Source organism: Danio rerio, chromosome 16, assembly GCF_049306965.1.
Source record: "Danio rerio strain Tuebingen ecotype United States chromosome 16, GRCz12tu, whole genome shotgun sequence".
NCBI lineage: Eukaryota > Metazoa > Chordata > Actinopteri > Cypriniformes > Danionidae > Danio > Danio rerio.
In genome coordinates this window covers 34534384-34557724 of record NC_133191.1, presented here as the reverse complement: position 1 = coordinate 34557724, position 23341 = coordinate 34534384, and the positions used below count along the sequence as shown (strand labels likewise).

Below are 23341 nucleotides of genomic sequence, written 5' to 3'. Positions count from 1 at the left end.
ACTGTCCTGTCCAATAAAGGTGAAAACCCCTAAAATTAATTATTTAAAAGTAATGTTTTTTTATTTAAGTACATGATTAAAAACGTATATTATACAAAAGTAATGAGAACTTATTTTTATTAATGTAACTTGTTAAATTAACCATGTTCACAGTTATTTAAGTTACTCAATATTTCTTATTTATAAGTTATACAATGTTTAACTTGATGTTTTAACATGATTCAATGTGGGGACTAGGAGATCTAACATGCCATAATTGATGAAAATTTGGTCAAATATTGCGATGCAAGGAGCAAATTTTGTTTTAACTAGTTAAAAGATTTTAAGTGCACTTTGCGGAAGCAAGGTTATTTGTATTGGTGCAAGAAACTGTTATTATAATTAAGCTGTTAACATAAAGAGATACATTAGAATATGAGTGTTAACAAACATGAAGTAATGCTTAACAGATGTGTTGCTTATTGTTATGTTATATTTTCTGACACAAGCATATTCTAAAATGTTACCACTATAATAATAGTAATGTGATCGCATGTGGTTTTAAAATTATTTTTATGTTTTGTTCAAAGTAAAATCACACTCAGATTACTTTTATTCATTGGGTAAAATGATCAAATTTAGATGTAAACCATCTAATTACTCTATTTTATGTTTTTATTGGATGAATGAAAGTTTTATTCCAGTGTATGCAGGAAAAGATCATTTAAACTATTAATCATAACTACAGCAGTTATTTGATGATGTTAAAGTAGCACCATTCAGATGGCCAACAGACATTTTGAGCTCATTTTCAATAGGAAGAAGTTTAGAAAGCTAGAACAAAATGATTTATTCTGATACCCTAATCCTCCTGCTTAAAAATATTAAAAAACAACTTTGCCATGCCTTGACAAACTCCTGTTTTTAATTGAGCTCAAATACAAAGTTTATGTTGAATGTTAACTTCTAACTTAGGTATTACTGGAGCAAAAAAATGAATATTTAACTCAAATGGACCATCACATTTGTTTATGTCTTTTGGATGTGATGCAAGTGTATCGACTTCTGATTTAAATCTTACAACCGTGCCTTTGTAATTCACATCCTCAAAGTAAGCACATGTCAGAATCCAAAAATGCCCGCTTCAGATTCCTGATTATTACTATTTATATCTAGATTTGCGAGGCTGTCACTATACCACAATGCATTGGTTTCAGTCTTTGGGTTGTTGTTTGTAATGGTTCAGCAGGTACAGGTTGCTCTTAATCTTCCTTAAAAAAATAAATTGACTGCAATTAAAGGATTGACTATGCAAACACGATCGTGTATCATCTGACTCATTGCGAGACACGCATATGAGCTCAGCACTGGTATGTGAAGCCCAGCCTGAAGTGGCCAATCACTCAAAGCCCAGAATAAAACTTTATTCACAGAGATTTACCGATTTACAAGCTGGTGTCAGTGTCCAGGACGAAAGACAGGAGAGGGGTGAACTCATATTTTTGCAAGTGTTGAGTGTCCTCAGGAGAAGTAAAATTGTAGTTCACAGCTGTTCAAACACAAAGCTATTTCAGCGTGCTTAATAAGAAAAAGCCACAAGGGCTGTAAAATATCGAGTAATAAAAAGCTGTGTATGTGGAGAGTGGCAGAGATCCTAACACCACACTGTGTCCATTCATTCTGATAAGCTGAGACCTTCCGCTGCCGGCAACGGAAACTTTTAAAGATTTTTAAATAGTTTTAATATGTCATTTCTTAATTATTGATACTTGTTTTGAAAATCATCGCTCTAAAAAAGCAGGGTTGTCGTAACACAACGTTGCATCAAATATGGACAAACTCTCTTTTGGGATTTTTTTTTCAATTCAATTTCAATAACACTTTTTCTGAACTCTGTTAGAATTTTTATTATTATTATTTTTTTTAACAGGCACAATGCTCATTAATCAACAGTAAAACTGTATATAAGCCAGAGTTAGCCCCAAGCACTAATTTCTATCTGTTCCTTAATTTAAAAAAGGCAATGTAAAATCAAAAACTCTTATTACACATATAAGATACGTATACAGTTACACACACCAAAAAGAAAAAAACAAATGATAGTTTCATAAAAAGCAAGTGAGAAGAATTACACGATTACAAACTTAATTAGCTAACTTGTATTTAAATGTTGAATAATTCGTTATACTTGTAATAATAAGTTGTGATAATTCAATAGGTAGTGTATTCCAGAAACTACTAGCTCTAATTAAGAAAAAAAGTTTTGTCTGTGCTAAAGCTTGTAACTTGACTTGCACTGTTTTTACTACAAACATTAATGTGTATCATTGTGTTTTTCTCAAATATTCATTCATTACTTTTCCTTTGGCTTAACCCCTTATATATCAGGGGTCGCCACGGTGGAATGAACCACCAACTATTCCCCCATATGTTTTATGCAGCGGATGCCCTTTTAGCCCCATGCCATAAACATAAGATAAGCTTTATGTATACATACGAGAATTAAATCCATGATCTTTGTGTTGCTAGCATCATCATATACCAAACAAGCAATTGGAAAGCAAAACATTACAAAACACAAATCAGTCTTGAATGAAAATGTAATACTCATTTAATTTTCCTTCGGCTTAGTCTTTCATTCATTAGGGTTGCCACAGTGTAATGAACCACTAACTTATGCACCATATGCTGTACGCAGCGGATGTCTTTTCAGCCACATCCCAGTACTGGGAAACACCCATACACTCTCACATTCATACACACACTCATACAATACAGCCAATTTCATCCAATGTACCTATACACCGCATGTCTTTAGACTGTGGGGGAAACTGGAGCATCTGGACTGTACTTGGAGCAGTAAGTAGTACTATGAGCATAAACATCATTGAAAAGATACTTTAAAATCTAGCATGCATCTATGAAATTGTTGTGACTTCAAACACTTTCATCTATGAATTGAACAGACTTTTTGTTTATCTACATTCAAAGTTTCATCGCTGGATGCAGATTTGAATTGATATAGCAAAGTTAAACCAAAGTTACTGTAACTTTGATGTCAATTTTACGGTTAATTTAGTTAATTTACAGTGTAAAGTGTACAAGAAGTCAAATAACTCACATTTGCTTAATCCACACTTACAGTAAATCAAAGGTTGCGCTGTGTTAGACCCTACTCTAAACTAAGATATAATTTAGCTTCCCTAAAGGAGTTACCTATAACTCAAATGATTCCCAATTCCTGTGTTAACAATTTCCTGTAGAATCTACAGTAACTTACTGGCAGCAGTTCACTGCCAATTCCAGCAAATATACGGTATTTACATTTACAGCACCATTTATCTTGCTGTATATATATATATATATATATATATATATATATATATATATATATATATATATATATATATATATATATTATGTGTGTGTGTGTGTGTGTGTGTGTGTGTGTGTGTGTGTGTGTGTGGGGGTGTACATTCTTGTATATCTTTATTGTAAAATATACAGTAGTTTTCACAATCCATCTTTAAAATACAGTAACATACTGCATAACTGTCCTACAGTAAAATATAGCTCATATTACAGTTAAATACAACATAGGCTCATTTTGAACATGTAGCCCTAAATACATTTCTGGAGATCACAAATTATGTAGCCATAAGTACATTTGTCTGCATTTCATCTTTTAAACAAAGGCTACAGAGTGATTTGACTCTGTTTCTTTTCACGCTTACCAGCTAACCTCTGTATGGATGGCTTTTTTGCTGTTTGTCCAGTTAGCTCGCCATGTTCATCAGAGGATTTGAGGCGCAGAGAGGAGTTGACCACAACGATGGGGTTCAAGTCTGGCGAAGAACGGTTCCAGAAAGCGGGTAAGACAAAAACAGAAGCAAAAAAATAAATTAAGTAAGTAAATAACAGGGTGACAATGTTGTAAAAAACTGAAAATGTGGTAAAAATCAGGTGAGGGCTTTTCTTTTTTTAATTGCTGTCGGCTGAGTTTAGAGAAGTTGGTGGGCGGGTCAATCTGTGCTTTTGAAAACACTATTGGTTGGGTTTTGGGAAGGAGGAGGGTATGTTAGTTGATCAGTCAGTCAGTCATTCAGTCAGTCGAAGAGTCAGTTGACAGCGGCCTCTGGTGGATTTACGCAAGAACAGCAGGAACTAATTCCACTTGCGAAAGAAATATGAGATCTGAATAAGAGTACACAGCGGCCTCTGGTGGATTCGCAAAAACAAAAACTGCACAAAAAAAAAAAACTATGTATATAGCGGTACATTTTCAGAATGAGCCTGGGTTGGTTAAATACTGTGTAATTTACAAAAATGGTTAACAGTGCAGCTTAAAGTGGGAACCTCCATTTGTACTTCTTGGAACATTGAAAATGTTTCTCCAGTGCAAAATCCCCTTACGCAATGTTTTATTATAAAATGGATAGGTCCTTGATTCTGATTGGTTGAGTCGCATTCGGTTGTAAAATGCTCTACAAACATACACCTGTGGCCGAACCTAAGAAAGTTTTATTAACTTTTTATTATTAGTCAAATTATAATTTGACTGTAAACAGTGGCTTCTTGGACCTTATTTCTTTTTCTACTAATGCAGACTGCCTAACTGTCTACTAATGCTCTACAAACCACAAAGACATACATCGCATCAGCTTAGCAATAACCTCTGACATTTTCAACATTTTTACCAGCCAAAAACTTGTGAAGATTGTGTACCTGGTTTATTTTTTTTTTTCTCGAAGAATGGCAAAGTAAGGAATGAGAAAACAAAAGACAGGTATTCAGTGGAGAAATAAAAGAATTCAGACGGTAATATGACCTCATTATCATGACTTCATTGTTTCCTCCGGAGCCGGATTCCACCTGCAAAAAATCTCACTGGGATATTTTACACACGGCTATATTCGCATATTTCAAATCAATGACAGTGACAACACAATTGGATCTTGGAGAGCGTGTTGTTTGGGGCAGGTTTAGTGTGATAAATCTGGCCTGTGGAACAGAAAGCTCGAGGCAGTCAGAATCTTTCAGATCTCTCTCCTGTGTTTGTGAACGGTATTAATGTCAGAAACGGTACAGCCAAATATTAAAAGTCTAGAAAGGCAAGAGCATAAACCGCAAGAAAATGTCTGTGGGTTGAAAGCACAGTTGAAATGCCTAGCAGACAAACACTCATGCATACTTGTAAAAGTTGTACCTCATATTTATGTCTGATTTGCATGATGTCTTTGTTGCCAGACGCTTGACAGGTAGACGTGATATCAGCTTTCACAGCAGCTTCAGCCTCATCATACGGATCACTTTACCAGCCAACAGCACTGGATTCATGCTACACACCAATAAGAAGCCTGGCTCTAAACCTCGCAGACAGTTTAATACTGTTAATAAGATCATTTCCTTCTTCTCCAACCTCCCTTCAGCTTGCGTGATAACAACCACATGACATCATCACAGGTAATCTCCAGCTGTAGATATGTGACTTTAAACCAGTTATATTGGACTCTAGATTTCAGACCTCTGGGCTTGCATGTTCTTCATAACGGCAGTAACTGTGTCAAACTTGTCTACTATAAAAAAAAAAAAAAAACTTTAAAATACTGTTTTTAAACTTACTGTCAACAAGTTCATCAGCTGAAACCTCCGGGACCTGCAGTCAAAGTCCTCAGGGGGATGTCACTTTAAATAAAAATAATATTCTCTTACACTTTTTTCATGGCCAAGTTAGTTTAGTTTAATTAACTTAATTTTTTTTAAAGTTACTTTGACTTGAAAAAAAAAGGGAACTCATATGATTAAATAAAGCAGAACTCAAACCGAATGAGTTAAGAATTAATTAATTAATTAGGCTATATATATATTTATATTATATATATATATTTTTTGTGTTAACTTAACTCTAATGCTAGACGCAATACCAAACCGTTTGAGTAGCTATATAGTTGTTTGGATTTGTATTAACTGAACTCTGGGTGCTCCAGTTTCCACCACAGTCCAAAGATATGTGCTGTAAGTGAATTGAATAAACTAAATTGTTCGTAATGAGTGTGTATATGCTTCCTTTACTGGGTTACAGCTGGAAAGGTATCCACTGCGTACAACATATGCTGGAATAGTTGGCAGTTCATTCTGCTGTGGCGACCTCTGAAATAAAGACTTAGTCGAAGGAAAATGAATAAATACAGATTTTTAACTGAACTTAAAATGTTTAAGTTACAAATACTCTAAATGTGTGATGATATTAACACATATAATATATGTGTATATGACTCAATATTTATAACTTTACTTTTTGTTTAAAAATTTTAACGATTTGCCACAATCGGTTTCCTCTAACAGTTTAAGTTAACTTATCTGGTTTTTACATTGTATTTATGTTGATTTGAATATGGAAATGATGTTTAGAAATAGGTTTAAAAACACAAGAAACAGAATACGAAGATACAGCATAGCAGATGGATAATAATGTAATTTTTGGGGAAATAGTTATGAAATAGTATTTACTTGTTATATGTAATAACCTTTGTGACATTTGCATCTTTTAAAAACTTTATCAAATTTTTTTTTCACAGAATAAATGGAGATCAAATTTTCTAAATCACAAATCGGCACTCATACATTTCATACACAGCATTTATAATTATCAGGCTTTTTAATTGACGGTACTGTAGATTTGATTCAGTCAAATTCATTTCAATGGTCTTTATCAAGGAATTTAATTAAATTACATTTAAATCAACCACTCAGTGTATATTTAAATATTTTTTATCATTATTATTTAACTGTCCTCAAAGTATTTATTTGTGTATTTATTTATTTATTTTAGTTAATTAGCTGGTGATAACTTTTGATCTGCATTTACAGTACAGATATTTTAATGCTGAGAAGGTCTGTAAATTAAAATGAGCACTTTTATGTAGCTCAGAAGTTACTAAAGGCCTAACTTTACATTAAATGAATTAATTTTCTCTTTTAAAATCTTACATTTTCTTGCCTTTGTAATCATTAGCTCATTGTTTGTGCAATATTTCCTTAGGTATTTTTATATACATTATAACTGTGCCCTAATTATTTTTTTCTGTTTTTAAATGCCACCCTTTTTTGTGAAAGTAATAGTTCATCAAATAACAAAAATAATCATTTACCTACCTTCAAGTCAGACTTGCCTAACAAATTGAACATAAAAGAAGATATTTTGAAGAATGTCAGTAACCAGCCATTTTACAATACTTATTGATTCCATAGGAGAAAAAATGAAACACTATTGAAGTCAAAGGTTACTGTCTGCCTACAAAACATTTTTCAAAATATCTTCTTTTTGTGTTTGACAGAAAACAGTATCTTGTGCATGTTTTAAACAAGTGGATGGTGAGTAAACATTATGACAGAAATGTAACTTTTAAGTGAGCTATCCATAAAGATTTATATAAAATTTATCAGAGACATAAGTAACCAAGTAAGAATATGGAATGAAGAAATGTTGATGACAGTGCAATGGACTGAACACAATCCTGAGCATTTTAGAGTTCTGGACTACACTTCTAGAGATCAGATTACACTTCTGTCTGTAATGATCCATACCACCCTGCACTAACAGCAAAACTGATCCTGACGTACTGCTGCTGTTTAGAATTTTTTGTCCCTGAACATGTGGTCCCAATTTCTTTATGTTTATGCTGAGCATAAAGGTAGATTTAGAGCTTTGGCGTGTGCCTAACCTTTGTATTACAACGATTCACCTTTCATTTCACTGGATATGAAAATATTAATTCTAGACATTATGACAGAGCTGCTGGGGCTCTAAAATTTGCCAGGCCATTAAAAAAGCATTCAGTGAGGGACTTGTTATTTACGTTTCAAACGTGTAAATTCATGCGCTGATATAAAGTCAGACATACAGTATGTGAATCTGACTGAAGACATACGCCAGATTTATTTGAGTGTGTAAATGTTATATGAATTATTGATCTATAATAAAGGAACTTTTGCATATTTGAATGGCAGCAAAGCCTATGGTTTCCACATGAAAGCCAATAAAAGGAATCCTATCCATTATAACTAGCTGTTTAAACAAACGTATATTACGAAACTTATTCAAAGCAGTTCTAAAATGTCACATTTTTCACGACTGAAAATATTTCATCTGCGTGTTTGGCTGCATAGTGCACACATGTGTCTGTCACACGTTAGGTGCTTCTCAGTAAAAGCAGCAGGTTTTTTGTGAGCGATCCATCCTGAGCTCTGTTTACGAGACTGACTCTATAATTCTCTCTTAGTCCCTACTGGTTTGAAACAGACTGACATTAAGGGTTGCCAATCTTCTCCGTGCATTAACAGAGGAGAAAATGCCTCGGTAGCTTTGCATTCCTAATTAAAAAGGCCACACAGTCTAGTGGACTTTTGTTTAATAAGACTGAAAATCCCTGTTGCGTCCCATCAGTTGCAGTAAAACTTTCATTAAACTCTCTGACAAGGCCAAGAAAATAAAGAGCGAAAAATATGGTGCATGCTGTGCAAATAAAAGCTGTGTAATTACAGCAGTGCCTGAACAGCAGGCCACACAAATCAACTTACGCAATACATCATTCCAGGACGTTTGCATTCAAAGAAATTTTAAAAGGATACTTGAATATTATGACTTTAAAATGCTGTTTTTTTACCATAGAATTTGTTTTAATACTATGAAAGTCATGTTGTTACCGATTTCTAACAATCAATATCTTCTTTTGTGTTCAACAGAAAAAAAAGAAACTCATAAAGGGTTTGGAACCACTTGTGGGTGAGTAAATACTGAGTAAATAAAAATTTTTGAGTGAACTGTCCCTTGAAAGCTGAGATGCCCAAAGTAATGCTCGCAGACTGAAGCTGGTCCATTTCAACCTTTGATTTGGCCCACCGTTCCATCTGAGAAGAGAATGAGAAGGATGGAGAGGGTTGGGGCGAATGCCTTTAAAAGAGATCATTATTTCTAATTTGACGTAAACTTTTTTTGTTTGTTTGTTTTATTGCTGAACTACAAAAAAGCAAAGTGAAATAAAATGTTTTAATTAAATGTTTTAAATAAATCAGATTTTCCAAAATGTAATGATGCCACTCGACGGATAGAGGACTACGCAGAAGACATCAACAAACAAATCAAGGCAAAATTGTGTAACTCCATTCTGTCAGAAATGAAATTGTTTTTGTTTTTACTGTAATAAGTTCCATATAAAATGTAAACAGTTATGCTGTATTAGTTAAAATAAAGCAATTTTTAAATATTATTAAATAAATTAGGAAATTAACCATTGCTACTATAGTGACTTTCGGCCTGCACAAAAAATGCTTTTCTTACTTAGATTTTTTGTCTTGTTTCTTGTCCAAATATCTAAAAATTCCTAAATCAAGAAGAATTTTTTAGACAAGCAAAACATACAGTATTGTCTTGTTTTAAGGAATAATATGCCAATATTAAGTGAGTTTTTCCTTAAAACAAGCAAAATAATCTGCCAATGGGGTAAGCTAAATAATCTTACATCAAAAGAAAAAAACAAGATTAATTTGCTTACCCCATTGGCAGATTATGTTGCTTGTTTTAAGGAAAAACTCACTTAATATTGGCATATTATTTCTCAAAACAAGAGAATATGTTTTGCTTGTCTATAAAATGCTTCTTGATACAAGAAATTTTAGATATTTAGACTAGAAACACGACAAAAAATCTAAGCAAGAAAAGCATTTTTTGCAGTGTGTAATCCTCAGTTAAGTTTGGTTATGGCCCTTTATAAGAAAAATTTTGGGCACCCCTACTTTAAAGTGTGTGTGCATTTTACTATAATATATTTAGTTACTCTTTAGGTGACCAATAAATCATTAATCCACTGAAAAACACTGATTGTTTTGGTAATCTTCCAAAGTTTGACCAATTGTTTTCTGTTCACATGAGGTTGACAGCTTCAGCCACAATATTCTTAACCTCTTGCCATTAGTGTGCTATGAGGAAATGATGCACAAAAAAGAAAGCCCTGCTGCCTACTCAATGTTTCATTTCAGTTGAAAGTACATCAACATACTGAAATAACTATCCATTTATGCAGACTTTAACTGCTGGTATCATAAGTAGGACTTCTTTAGTCGATATAGCCTTGAATTGTAAGCTCAAAGACTATAGCCTATACCAGAGATTCCAAATGCCGCAGTCCAAAGTTGGCCTATTGTAACCTTTGATTTGGCCCACCACTCCATCTAAGAAGGAAGGGAGAATGCTGGAGATGGTTAAGAGATTGTCATTTAAAATTTGATTTAAGCTTTTATTTGTTTGTTTTATTGTTAAGCTACAAAAAAGCTTACTGAAATTAAATGTTTCCGTATGAATGGTTTTAATGAAACACATTTAGTTTAAATGTGCATACTGTCACTCGACAGATAGAGGACAATGCAGAGTCTTTGGTGAGCAAATCAAGACAAAGGCAGATTCTGCTTGACTAGTGTATTCAGCATTGAAATACACTGTTATAAATGTGATTATTTTTTGTTGCATTTTATTGCAAGTTATAATTTCAAAATATATCCTGCATTAGATAATATGATTCAAGTAATGTTTTCTAATTTTTCATAAATATTATGAAATTAATTTGGAAAGTACCCATTGCAACTTCAATGTAATATAGTTTGGTATGTTTATCTTCGGCCCATGGTTCTCAATAATATTTGGTTTTTGGCCCTTCAAACGAAAAAGTTTGGGCACCCCGGGTCTATACTCTCTAGAGTCGGTAAAAACATTGCTTTGTTACTAAAAATAAATATGTTGTTATTCATATAAATGTATTTTGTAAGTACAAAATTTGCCATATAGTCATGACCTACCAGAGTCGTGTCCCTTCACTGACATTTACAAATCTCCTTCGTTGGCCTCCAAATCCCCTCACGCACACTTCAGCATCTCATAAGTTGTAGGTCACCTTGCTACTTTTTTGCTGACTTATTTATACTGATACTTTTTCACATACTGTTTTTAACCTGTTATAGCTGGGACTATAGACAATTAGCTAAAATAATTGATTCAAATATGTATGGTGGAAAAAGTTGTAAGGCCCAGAAGGAAGAGTTTGACAGCCTGAAGGGTTGTTGACACATTTCATGTCAGAGCTCACCGGCTCCCTCTAGTGTGAACTGAGAAGAACACCTGCTAACAAGAAATATTCTAGATTTCATAGCAGATCTGCTAATAAAGTAGAATTATAGAAGATGATTAAGTGTTCATGTGCTGCTTCATCAAACTTATATAATTGGTGCAAATGCACAAATCTTTTAATGAGTGGAAAAAGGGATTCTCAATCCTTTCAACAATATTCATACAACAATATGATACGATATTACAGCCTGTTGAAATTTCCAGTATTTCCAGTTTTGCTGTATTTATGCAAAAAGGATGAATTTTGTTACTTCAAAAAATCTAAATAAAAGAATTATAATAAATTAAATAAATTAAATAAAAGAAATGTATTTTTATATTAATTCTTTATAATTTTGAACTAGTTCTGGGCAAAGATTAATCGCCATTTGTCACATCCAAAATAAAAGTTTGTTTTAACATAATACAGTATATGTGTATGTACTGTGTAATGATATATAAAATTAAATATCTATGTAGCAAACTTTTTTTGTATTGTGATGTATGCATGTGCATGGGCTCTATACACAGCTGAGTTTTAAAGCCAACGAATAACTTCCGGTGAAAGCTTAATGTGACTATTTCCAATTTCACAAGGTTGTTTTTACAGCGTTGATGTTGTAATGTGATTACAATACATTCAGTGAAATAGACGTTAGCATTTATTTAGTTGTAAAACGAGATGAAAAAACGTTGTAACCACTGTCAGTAGCAACAGGCTATCACAGAAATTCCATTAAAAATACTGTGGTAAAATAAACTGTCATATTTTAAAGACATGGCGGAGGGAAATGGAATTAATGCAATGCTTCTTGTCCGATCTGAGACCCACTTCACATCGTTTATCTAACAGGCAATGAAGATCGCTGATTTTGAAAGAAATCAGATCTTAAATTTGACAATTTTGCAATGGAAAGACAGTTCACCATAAGCCATTGGGTTGCCTTGCTGAAAATGAAAAGTCTGCATAGCCCATTACTTTTTACATCGAAAATATGGCATTTTGTGTGTGTTTTTTCACCAAGTCAGTGACATAATTTTAAATTTGCCAATTAAAGAGGTAAAATTTTGTAATTTTCTAAGCAATATTGTTTTAATCAGGGCTGAGGTTTATTAACAGATTTATGCAAAAAAACAAAAAAAAAAAAAAACAACAACAACAAAAAACATTGATCTGATGCATTTTTACAGCAGTTTAATTCAGTGGATGTTTTCATCTTGAACATAGCAAAAGGTTTGTAAATTTGCCCAGAGTGTATTGTTGTTGTTGTTGTTTATTGCAAAGCATTTTCTCAAAATATATGTCAAATTAAATCTGTCACCAAAAATCATTCTGCTAGCTGAAACCAAATTAAGACACAAAATCCCTTCAGAGTGAATGAAAACATCCCATAACAGCACATAACAGCACATAAGGGTTGAATATTTCTATATCTAATTATTTGTGTCTTTAAATCTAGATCTTTGCATTTTAATTGAATTGTAAATTTCTGATTCAATTAATATCAATTATTATCAATAAAACATTTATTTAAATGCATTTATTGATTAAAAATGGTGATACTACAGAAGAAATTTCTATTTGCTAACATTGGTGAACAATATCTCTGTCAATCTTTCTAAATATAAATAAAATGTATTTAAATCAGAACCAAATGTATTAAAAACTGATACTAGGAGGCTGACCTGGTGCAGTGCAATCGGAGCTGCATCCAATGCTTTTCAAACGGCTCACCTAATCCCACCCCTAACCCTACCCGTTACAGTGACGCCATTCACTCCATTGAGTGCATTGTGTCTGACATTGCATCGCTGAATGATGCAATCCCACCTTGCATCATAAAGGCTGCATCTAGATTGGGAGACTAGGCAATGCATAAGCAAATGTAACTTATTGTTACCAAAAGCATACACCGTATATACAACATATAATGTTGCGTAAAATTACTTTAAAAAGTAATTTATTGCCATCTTAATTCACTTTTTGTAAAAGTAAGTAAATATGTTAACGTTACCTAGTTATTTTTTAAGGAAAGTAGTACGTGTGAAAGTAGTGTCATTTTATGATATGTTTAAGATTAAGACAGGCTTAACATAGTAATATCTACATTTTTACCTAACACTTGCTATATTAAAATATATTCATCCATCATATTTCCTGCATATGAATAATTAATTAGCTCGATTTGCATGCAGACAGTCTTCTTCGTTGGTGTTGGACTGCGCGAAAGCCCACGCCCACTCTGATGCGTTCCTCCTGAGCAGAAGCACGTGATTAGGCGTGTTTACCTATGATACAATGAAGCGTCTATGAGACCATCATCACCCTCAGCCAAATAATCAATCCTACGGTCGCGTTCACGATCGCTATCACTTATTGGATTTACATCAGGGGCTTCGCTTACTAATAACTGCTCGATGCGTCGGAGAAAAGGAAGTCTCAGTGTGTAGCCTCCGGGCAAGCGAGCAAAGCAGACAGAAAGACGAGGGCAAAGGTAACATAAGATTGACATATTGTGCATTTTTAGACATGTCACTTTGTTATAAAATCATATTAGTCGTTTGTATTTGTAGTGCATTTACCGCGAGCGCATAAACAACCAACTGTCACGCTAGTTTAATAGGTCGCTGTGGCTTTCAGGAAGTTGACATTGAGCTTGAAATACTGAACTACAACGAGAGCTCAACGATAAGACAGGAGCAGATGCTATTCTCTGTCAGTATTTCCATACGTCCAGTTTTCAGTGCATATTAAATGACCTGTGCGTCTTTTCTGTGTCATGTTGCTTAATCACATGGAATGCTGTGTTGGGCTGTGTCTCAAAACCTACAGTAGTGAGCTGCCTACCTAGTTAGCATGGAGATACACTTGTATATGCTGCATATCTAGGTTTTGAAACTCTGTTGTCTAGAGATATTCTCTATGAATGCTGTTCATATGTGTAATTTATTAAGCCATAACCCATTAAATTATTATTTTATATATGTATTTATTTTTTGCTTTTTGCCATTCATTCATTCATTCATTCATTCATTCATTCATTCATTCATTCATTCATTCATTCATTCATTCATTCATTCATTTTCTTTTCGGCTTAGTCCCTTAATTAATCTGGGGGTTGCAACATCTGAATTAACTGCCAATTTATCCAGCATATATTTTACGCAGCAGATGCCCCTTCAGCTTCAACCCATCACTGGGAAACATCCATAGACACCCATACATATACTACAGACAATTTAACTTACCCAATTCACCTATAGCCCATGTTTTTGGACTTGTGGGGGAAACCGGAGCACCCGGAGGAAACCTACACGAACACGGAGAGAACATGCAAACTCCACACAGAAATGCCAACTGACCCAGCCGGAGCACGAACCAGTGACCTTTTTGCTGTGAGGCGATTGTGCTACCCACTAGCCATCGTGCTGTCCCCTGCTTTTTGCCAATGACATTTAAATAATCTTTATAACACAATTAAACAGTTGTTGTGAATTTAAATGCAATAATGATTTATCTCATATTGATAAGGAACAATATTGCACTGCAAAATAATTTGCAGTATTTTGTGTTGCATTGTGATGTGTACATTTTAGTTAATTTATGTTTTTTAAATTTTGTTATAGGCCCTTAATCTTTGCTTCGCTAGCTTTTGATTTTTAATGTTTAACAAAGTGCATTTTTTTGACATCCAAAATCAAACAAAAATGCTCAGGGGTATTTTAAATAATTTGTCGTTGCACTTTGGGCAAGGGATTTATCAGGATAAACAGCAAAAATCAGTTCAAGACACTTGAAAAATGTGAAAAAAAAATATTAAAAGATTAAACTCAAATTCAAAGTTTGAAACATTATGTCTTGTTGGTTGTGTAAATTATGGTATGCGAATTGGACATTGGTTCCCAGAACTTTTTCTGTTTTCACAGTAAACTGTATAACCAGAAAAAGTACAGGCAGACAATTTCCACGTTTCCTCAAGTTTTCAAGTAACTTGTTAATCTGTAGAGTTAAACTTTCAACATCAAAAGTTAACAAGGCAAGTTCAATATAATGCAGCTGGTAAAAATGGTAATAAATGGAAATAACACCAAGATATTGGCAACTGTTAAATAACGGTTATTTTTGTCACAATTTATTTTGATGGACCCCTTATTCTGTCTGTTATTATTAAAGGGAAAAAATAAGGGTCACACTTTATTTTGATGGTCTGTTTGTTGAGTTTAAGTTACATTGCATCTACCTGCCGACTAATTCTCATTAGATTATTGATAGACTGTTAGGTTGGGGTTAGGGTTAGTGTAAGTTGACATGTACTTGCAAAGTTTCTTATAGTCAGTTAAATGTGTGTTCAGCAGCAGTATCAACAGATAATAAGCAGACAGTCTACTAATGCTCAAATGGACCATCAAAATAAAGTGTTATCGTTATTTTTACCGTGTATTGTTAATGAATGAACAAAGGAAAGTAGAATATTTGGAGTTTACCACTAGACATGATATTATAAAATGTGAAAAATATTAAAACAAAAGCAGAATTTCGTTTAACTTCTCATGTTGTTGGTTTATGTCAGTAGGGTGGACTCATTTAGGAGATTTTGTACCACCAGATGCATTCCTGAATCTCTGCTGCTGGCCTCATAATGGGCGTTATAGAGGACACTGACATAGAGCGTGAGTAACACTTATCCATTATTTATGTCATGAAATGTTAGGTTAGTCCTGCACACAAGCACCTGTTAGCATTATTTAGGATGTAGCCTAAAATGATGACATGCTAAATGATTTTCATGTATAACTTTGGCTTGATTTTTCAGTCACAATGCCTCATTTTAATCATGTAACACTGGTTACTTATATAAACATATGTTTTTCAGCTTATTGAAAAAATTCAAAGAAATTGACAGCATTGTGTGTGTGTGTGTGTGTGTGTGTGTGTGTGTGTGTGTGTATATATATATATATATATATATATATATATATATATATATATATATATATATATATATATATATAAATATATATATATATGTAGTTTTATTTGCAGATTTGCATCTACTTATTTAACAATGCATACTTCATAGCAATATTTACTAGCCCTGTCACAATAATCAATATATCGACTTATCGCACAACACATGAACATGGCCTCAATGATTTTTGGTAATACAATATATATATTGGCCACACTCAAAAACAAGTTCTAGCAACAGTTTAGTGCAATATCTCTATCTGTATTGGAGGTGTCAGTGTCAATTGGTTAAAAAAAAACACTGTAGTATTTACTATAAATTACTTTAGTATATTTTCAAGTAAGTGTTTGACAACCAAAAATAGATCTGGTAGCAGATCTCACAGCCTCTGTTACGTTTACCTTGCACTTGTGCTAACATTTATTACTATCTGTTTAGCATATGCGTTTTCACTTTCTGATTCCAATGCCTCATTGTTAAATTGTTAAAATGACAAAAATTAAATGAAATAATGACATTAATGACAAATGACATTAATATTATGTGTTCTTTAAGTTTGTGTGCATTGTGATGCTATTATATTGTCTTTCTGGCATTACTATAATGAGTGACTTGAAATGGTCTTGAAATGACAAAATATATTTTAGTGGAATATATTGTACGACAAATAACAAATATTGTGACAGGCCTAATATGTACACCTCTTGGTTTATTTCATACTGTATTTCAAACATAAATATTTGAAATATACTACTTGTGTATAGAGATAGTGGGACTTTCTAATCCTGTCCTTGGACTTCGTTTATCTGATACAAATAGAGTAAAAACAGTACTATTCGACAAGTCACGTTTAAAAAATATCCAAATAGAAAACACTAGACTGAATTGATTCTTTATCCCGGTACTAATGTGTTTTTGATCAAATAAATGCATTCTTGGTGAGCAAAAGTGATTTCCCTTTTTAAAAACTTCATAACTTTTAAAAACATTTTAATAGAAGTGCAAACATATAATAAAATAAATAAAATATACAATAGATTTGATTTGATTTACACTTAAAACAATTCTTTAGACAATACATTTCATCATCTTCAACAAAATATATTTACTCATCCATATACATTTAAAAGAACAAAAAAATTCAGCTGGTTCGAAATGAACGGGGATGAAGCATAAGCTTGATGAAATAGTAAGTTTTAGCCAGTATAGTACATTCATGTTAAATAATTATTAAAATACAAAAGCAAAATGTACCCCTTAATTACAATTATTTGCCCACATTAGCTCATCCCTAACTGAAATGCAGAGGCAGACAGATGATGTTTTCATTGATGTCGAAAGCACCTGTTTTTCATTTAAAACTCCCACACAAATTCAGTCACTCTAAAAAAGAGTCACAGTCTTCTCTTATCCCATTAGCGTCTTTCAACAATGAATTCTTCAGGTTGAATCTGAAGCTAATTGCACAATGAGTATGTTTAGGCAACTCGTTTACTCAGCGCGCTGTAGGTAGATTAGAATAATCTAATCAGACGAGACTGTATGGGAAGATTAAGTGTGGTTAAAACGTCCAGATGTCGCAAAGTCTGTCTTAAGATCTGCATTGCAGGTCTTCTCTCTGATGTCGCACTGTCTGTAGTGTGAATTTAGGAGCAGAAGTGAGTCATATGCATCCATCACGTACTCGGTGCAGAGCTTGTGTCTTATTAGGGCACTTCTCAGACAGTTAATTACACTAATCCCAATGATTAATTGATCACCCGCTCACACGAGTGTGTTTGAGTTGATGAGAGCAGTAGTGTTTGGTGTTGAAAGAAGATGTTTGTGTTGGAGTGTTGTATCTCGATTTACCATGTAGTCTGAGATCATAGGATTAAGAATTTTTAGGGTTGAGAAATGAGCATAGAGGCAAAACAATGTAAAAGAAGTATTTGTAATAACTAGTGGTCCATAGTTTTGGGTCATTAATTTTTTTCCTGAATTAAGTAGGCAGCATGATGTCTTGGTGGTTAGCACTGTCACTTTACAGCAAGAAGGTTGTTGGGTTAAGTCCTGGCTCGGCCGGTTGGCATTTCTGGTTTCCCCCACAGTCCAAAGACATGCGAGATATATATATATATATATATATATATATATAGGTGAATCGAGTAAACTAAGTTGGCTGTAGAGTATGGGTGTGTGTGTGTGTGTGGATGAGTGTGTATGGGTGTTTCCCAGTACTGTGTTGTAGCTGGAACGATATCTGCTGCGTAAAACTATATACTGAAACAGTTGGCGGTTCATTCTGCTGTGGCAACCTCTGAAATAGAGATCGAAGTAAGGAAATCTGAAGGTAAATGAATAAACGAATGAATAAATGAAATATTTTATGATAGGCATGGTTCATAAAAAAAGAAAAAGACCCTTTTTGCTCACCCTTAAAGGCACAGTATGTCATTTTCACCTCTAGAGGGTGCGTATTCATAGCAAACAAAGGCATAGCTGATGGCATGGCTGAGTGTGGAATAATGGAAGTTGTCATCTTCATTACATCTTATGGGACTTCAGAAATTATATTTGTGGATGTTATAAAGTATTCAAAAACTATTATCATAGTATGAAGCAGAGTAAGGCTGAAACAAGCTTGAGCAATTGCTGATGAGACATGAGCACGACTGCATGAAAGCAGCTGAGGCTTTATTATGCCACAATCGATTGCTTTCAGTTCTTTTGCTAGTGATAGCATGACCAAGAAGCAACAGTGTTTATTATACTAAATACATTTTCAAGAGTTCACACTTAGCTGATGATTGTTTATAAAGCTCGTTTGGCATGCTGTACTGGGAGAGAGTCCTGAGCTCATAAGATCCTCGAGCCCAGGGCTCCCTCCCGTTTGCAAGGCGAGAGGGGAATTTGAGCTCAGGTAGATCTCAAGAACTCCCCTGCTGTAGTAGATAATGAACAGAAAGGGATTGCTCTTAAGAGATAACTACTTACTAGGAGCATGTCTATGATGCCGATTTGGATTAGTCAATTAACTTAGGTTGCATGTCTTTTGACGGTGGGAGGAAACCGGAGAACCCGAGGGAAACCACGTGAGCACGGGGAGAACGTGTACACTCCGCACAGACACGTTGGCTGGCTTGGTAAGGACTAGAACCAGTGAAGTTCTTGCTGTGAGGCAACAGTGCTAACCACTGGGCCACTGTGCCACCCATCTAGGAAAGGAGGAGGAGTAGGGGTGGAAGGGGGGATTTTTCAAAACGAAGATGGCTGTCAAATGAAACTTGAGGTATTTATAGTTTATACTTAGGAATCGACTGATTGGTGAATCATAAATTGAATAATGCGTGGCCGGCTGCAAGCAATCATAAGCACGTGATCCTCTCGAAATTAGTTTATAAATAAACTTCACTTCGGGTTCTGTTATAATGCCGCTCTAATAAAATTCACAACATGTTAGAAAATCTTTGGTGTTTCCCTGTTTTCTTTAAACCCAAACATTAAAATGAGACTTTGTAACTTCATAAGCATGCAGCAAAGAAAAAAATCATCTAGGTACAAAAGTCAGCAAAATATAACACTGTTCTAGTGGTTTTGGAATATTTTAATGTATTTTTACATTTTGTGCCTATTAAATTGTTAAAAACCTGCTTGGGATTCTTACTCCATGGTGAACTCAAAAGTAGATATTTTGAAGAATTTTGGTAATCTTACAGTTGATAGTAGTCATTGATTTCTATAACACTAAAAGTAAAATGGTATTTAGCAAGTGCCATCATAAATACAGAATATGGAATAGATACAACAGAAATAGATTTTTAAATATATATTAAAGAGTTTGTTTACCCCAAAATACAATTCTGACATCATATGTTATTTCAAACCCAAACAAAATTAGTTGGAATACAAATAAAGAGGGGAAAAAATCTATGAATCATATTGTTGAATCGGTGTCATCTGAACAGACAGGGTCACAATTTTATCATGAAATATAATTTAAATTTGGCAACAGAAGCTTAAATGAAGTGAGGGAACCAGTTAGGTTCATTTGTGTGTGTGTGTGTGTGTGTGTGTGTGTGTGTGTGTGTGTGTGTGTGTGTGTGTGTGTGTGTGTGTGTGTGTGTGTGTGTGTGTGTGTGTGTGTGTGTGTGTGTGTGAAATGGCACGTTTGAACTTGTTAGAAATAACTATGTTTGTATTAAGTTTCTTTTTATCTGTTTGCAGATTTAATTTCACAAATGTTTGATGTGTCAGTTTTAAATGAATAGGCGTTCAATGGAAAGTCTCTCAGATTTGAATTTTATTCAGAAGATCTATTTAAGTAATCCAAATGTAGCATCCTATGTATTTGGAGTAATTGGAGGTATAAGTAAAGGATGCCACTTTTCATTTAGGTGAAATAATCCCTTTATTAAATTAATGCTGCCTGTTGAACATTAAAAACTATTTATACCAAAGATATATATATATATATCTACCAACCTAAAAAATTTCAATTAGTTTGTATTTGTATTTAGGTTTTTATGCAAACATGTTTCAGAAAGTCATTTCTTGTTCCTTTGGCGTGTGTATTTATACTTTTTATGTGTGTATTTGATTTTTTTTTATGTTATCAGAGGTGACCCTGGCTCTTTTAGATGCTGCCAATGACAGGGACCCGGTGGTGCAGGAACAGGTCAGGAAGTCCATCTTGACTCTGGGGAACCAGAAGCCTGATAAAGTCCTGTCTATGTGTCAGGATTACCTGCTCAAACACCCGAAGGTTAGCCAAAGAATTTCCTTAAAACATCTGAGCTAGTATTGAAGACCCTTCAAATTTCTATGTTTCTGTGTGCTTTCCTCTGTGGTGATGATTATAATGGGTTATGTAGATAATTACTGAATGTCATGGATTTAAAATGACCTGTAAGGTCTGTAATGCATTATATAATCATGTGTTAATATGAAATCAGTCTATAACATAAATGTTGGTGGTCAAAAATATGTATTTATTGGTTTGCATGGGTGCATTAAATTAATCAAACATTACAATACAAGTAGATATATTATATTATATTATATTATATTATATTATATTATATTATATTATATTATATTATATTATATTATATTATATTATATTATATTATATTTTATTATATTATATTATATTAGAAACAGTTTGATTTCTTTGAACTGTTATTAAAGAAACCAGAAAAAATGAAAAATGTTTAACACCACAATGTTTTTTTCTTTCTTTTTTTTACAATCAGTATTAATTTTTGCACAGTATTTTTAATCAAATGCAGCCAGATTGATTGGTATTGATGTCTTTATAAAAGTTACTGAAAATTGTCCACTCCAGTCTATTATTACATGAGCTGATGTTTGTATTGATGGCCAGGTACATGCACTTAAGTCTAAACATTGTGCAGTTTTTAATAATACTAAACCATTGTAGCTTGTCAGACTGCACGAATATGACTCTCATGTCACACTGTAAGTTGTCATATTGTCAGACTGAATGACAATGAAGATGAGCCAAACACAAAAACAAACTAAAAAAAACAAAGTTTGATGCCATCTGTCTGTGACAAATCCAGAAACCCACTGTCTAAAATCGTACCTGTGGTGATTGTTTATTCTTACAGCTTGCCTCAGTAATAAAATCAGAAAAAAGCCTTTTTGCCCCCCCGCTGGTGTGTAGTTGTCGCACTTATTGCATCATCAGATTTAGTACATTGCTGAATTGACCTACAAGCAGGAAGTAACTAGTCTTTCTGTATGTGTGTCATGTCTACAAGCACATGCTGTTTCTGATGCTTTCACAAATATTTGCTTTGTCTCGATGTGTTCCTAGTAGTCTCATGCCCTGTTTTTATGTTGCACAAACATATGATTCCTCTTTTGGTATGCATAGTGGATTTTACTTCCCAGAGAACTATTTGGAGTCAATATCACCTTTCCGCAAACTGAAAGATTTCTTATAAGCACTCAATGAACTAATTTGTTCTAAACTTTCTTCTTACCGATTGATGAACAGTATTGATTAATGGGGTTAAACCTACTTCTCGCAGGGTTTTTGATGTGACTTATGTCTGTTTTTTTAATAGCTTCCCGGCTTTGTAAGTTATAATAAATATACTTTAGGATTCATTAGTCTGAACTGCTATAACCAATAACCATTGCATTAACTATTAGTTATTGTATTTAACAAACATGAAAACAATGAACAATACATTTATAACAGTATTTATTCATCTTTGATAATGTTACTTAATGAATATACATCTGTTTATTGTTAGATCTTGTTAAGAGCAAATGTTTAAAGCACAACCTATGATTTTTAAAGCATTAGTAAATATTGTACTTAGCATTTATTATGTTTAAAATTCTCATTTATGGGTTTCTCAGCAGTAGAAGTCATCATAGTTGGGTAAAACTTGAGAATATGACAAATATTTTATTTCTTGCATTTCAATTTGCTAAATTTTAAAAGAAAAACTTAAAGATAGTGTTTTAATTTAAAAAAAAAAGGACACTAATATTGAGAACCAGAGGAGAGAACAGTGTCAAATTTTCTGTCCCGTCTCTGTAGACCACAGTTTCTAGAGGGCACTGCAGTTTATCAAACTCTAATTAAACACACCTGATCAAGCTAATTGAGTCCTTCAGGCTTGTTTGAAACCTACAGGTAAGTATGGTGAAGCAGGGTGGAAACTGAAATGTGAAGTTCTATGGCCCTCCAGGAGGAACTAAGTTTGACATCCCTGCCATAGATGCTTGGTTACAAACACCTCTCATAACCACCAACTAGTTTTCTTTTCATTTGATGCAAAGATGATGTGACACTAAGCATAGCTTTATAAATTCTGATTTTTAAAAATAATCTAAAGAATCGGTCATTTGATTATTCAAGATGCTGAAACGCATCATCACTTTCTTGTGAAATTGGTCTATTATTGCTGTACATTCATACAGCTCATTATTAAACACATTAACGTTTAACAAATGGAAGGTTATCATATATGTCTATATTTTTAGTATGTGTGCATGACCTTACTTTTTTGTCCTTTAGCTGGTGGTCGGTCACAGAGTGGTGGTCTTGCAAACCATTGAGTTGGTGGTGAAAAGCAGGATTGATGACATCACTTACCCCAAGATCAAGAGTGTCATACAGCTAGCATCAGATGAGATGACCAGATCAAAGGTAAGACAATTTACACTTTTGTTCAAATATATATTTTTAAATCAGTTTAACAAATATAAATCA

General features: G+C 33.6%; 1 protein-coding gene across 7 annotated transcripts in view; it reads left to right on the top strand.

Moving 5' to 3' along the window:
* Window positions 1–23341, top strand: part of mroh1 (maestro heat-like repeat family member 1) — a 139006-nt gene that overhangs the window by 52643 nt on the left and 63022 nt on the right. For 2 of the 7 annotated variants that reach the window (XM_073926127.1, XM_073926128.1), the window contains 6 exons: window positions 3756–3851; window positions 5227–5442; window positions 8725–8764; window positions 15709–15808; window positions 20706–20851; window positions 23147–23278. In XM_073926127.1, coding sequence (XP_073782228.1) covers window positions 15778–15808; window positions 20706–20851; window positions 23147–23278 — 309 coding nt within the window. In that variant the 5' untranslated portion in view covers window positions 3756–3851; window positions 5227–5442; window positions 8725–8764; window positions 15709–15777. Of the gene's footprint in view, window positions 1–3755; window positions 3852–5226; window positions 5443–8722; window positions 8765–13418; window positions 13633–15708; window positions 15809–20705; window positions 20852–23146; window positions 23279–23341 lie in introns of those variants that run through there. The other 5 variants (XM_073926131.1, XM_073926126.1, XM_073926130.1 and 2 more) reach the window with 3 other exon arrangements.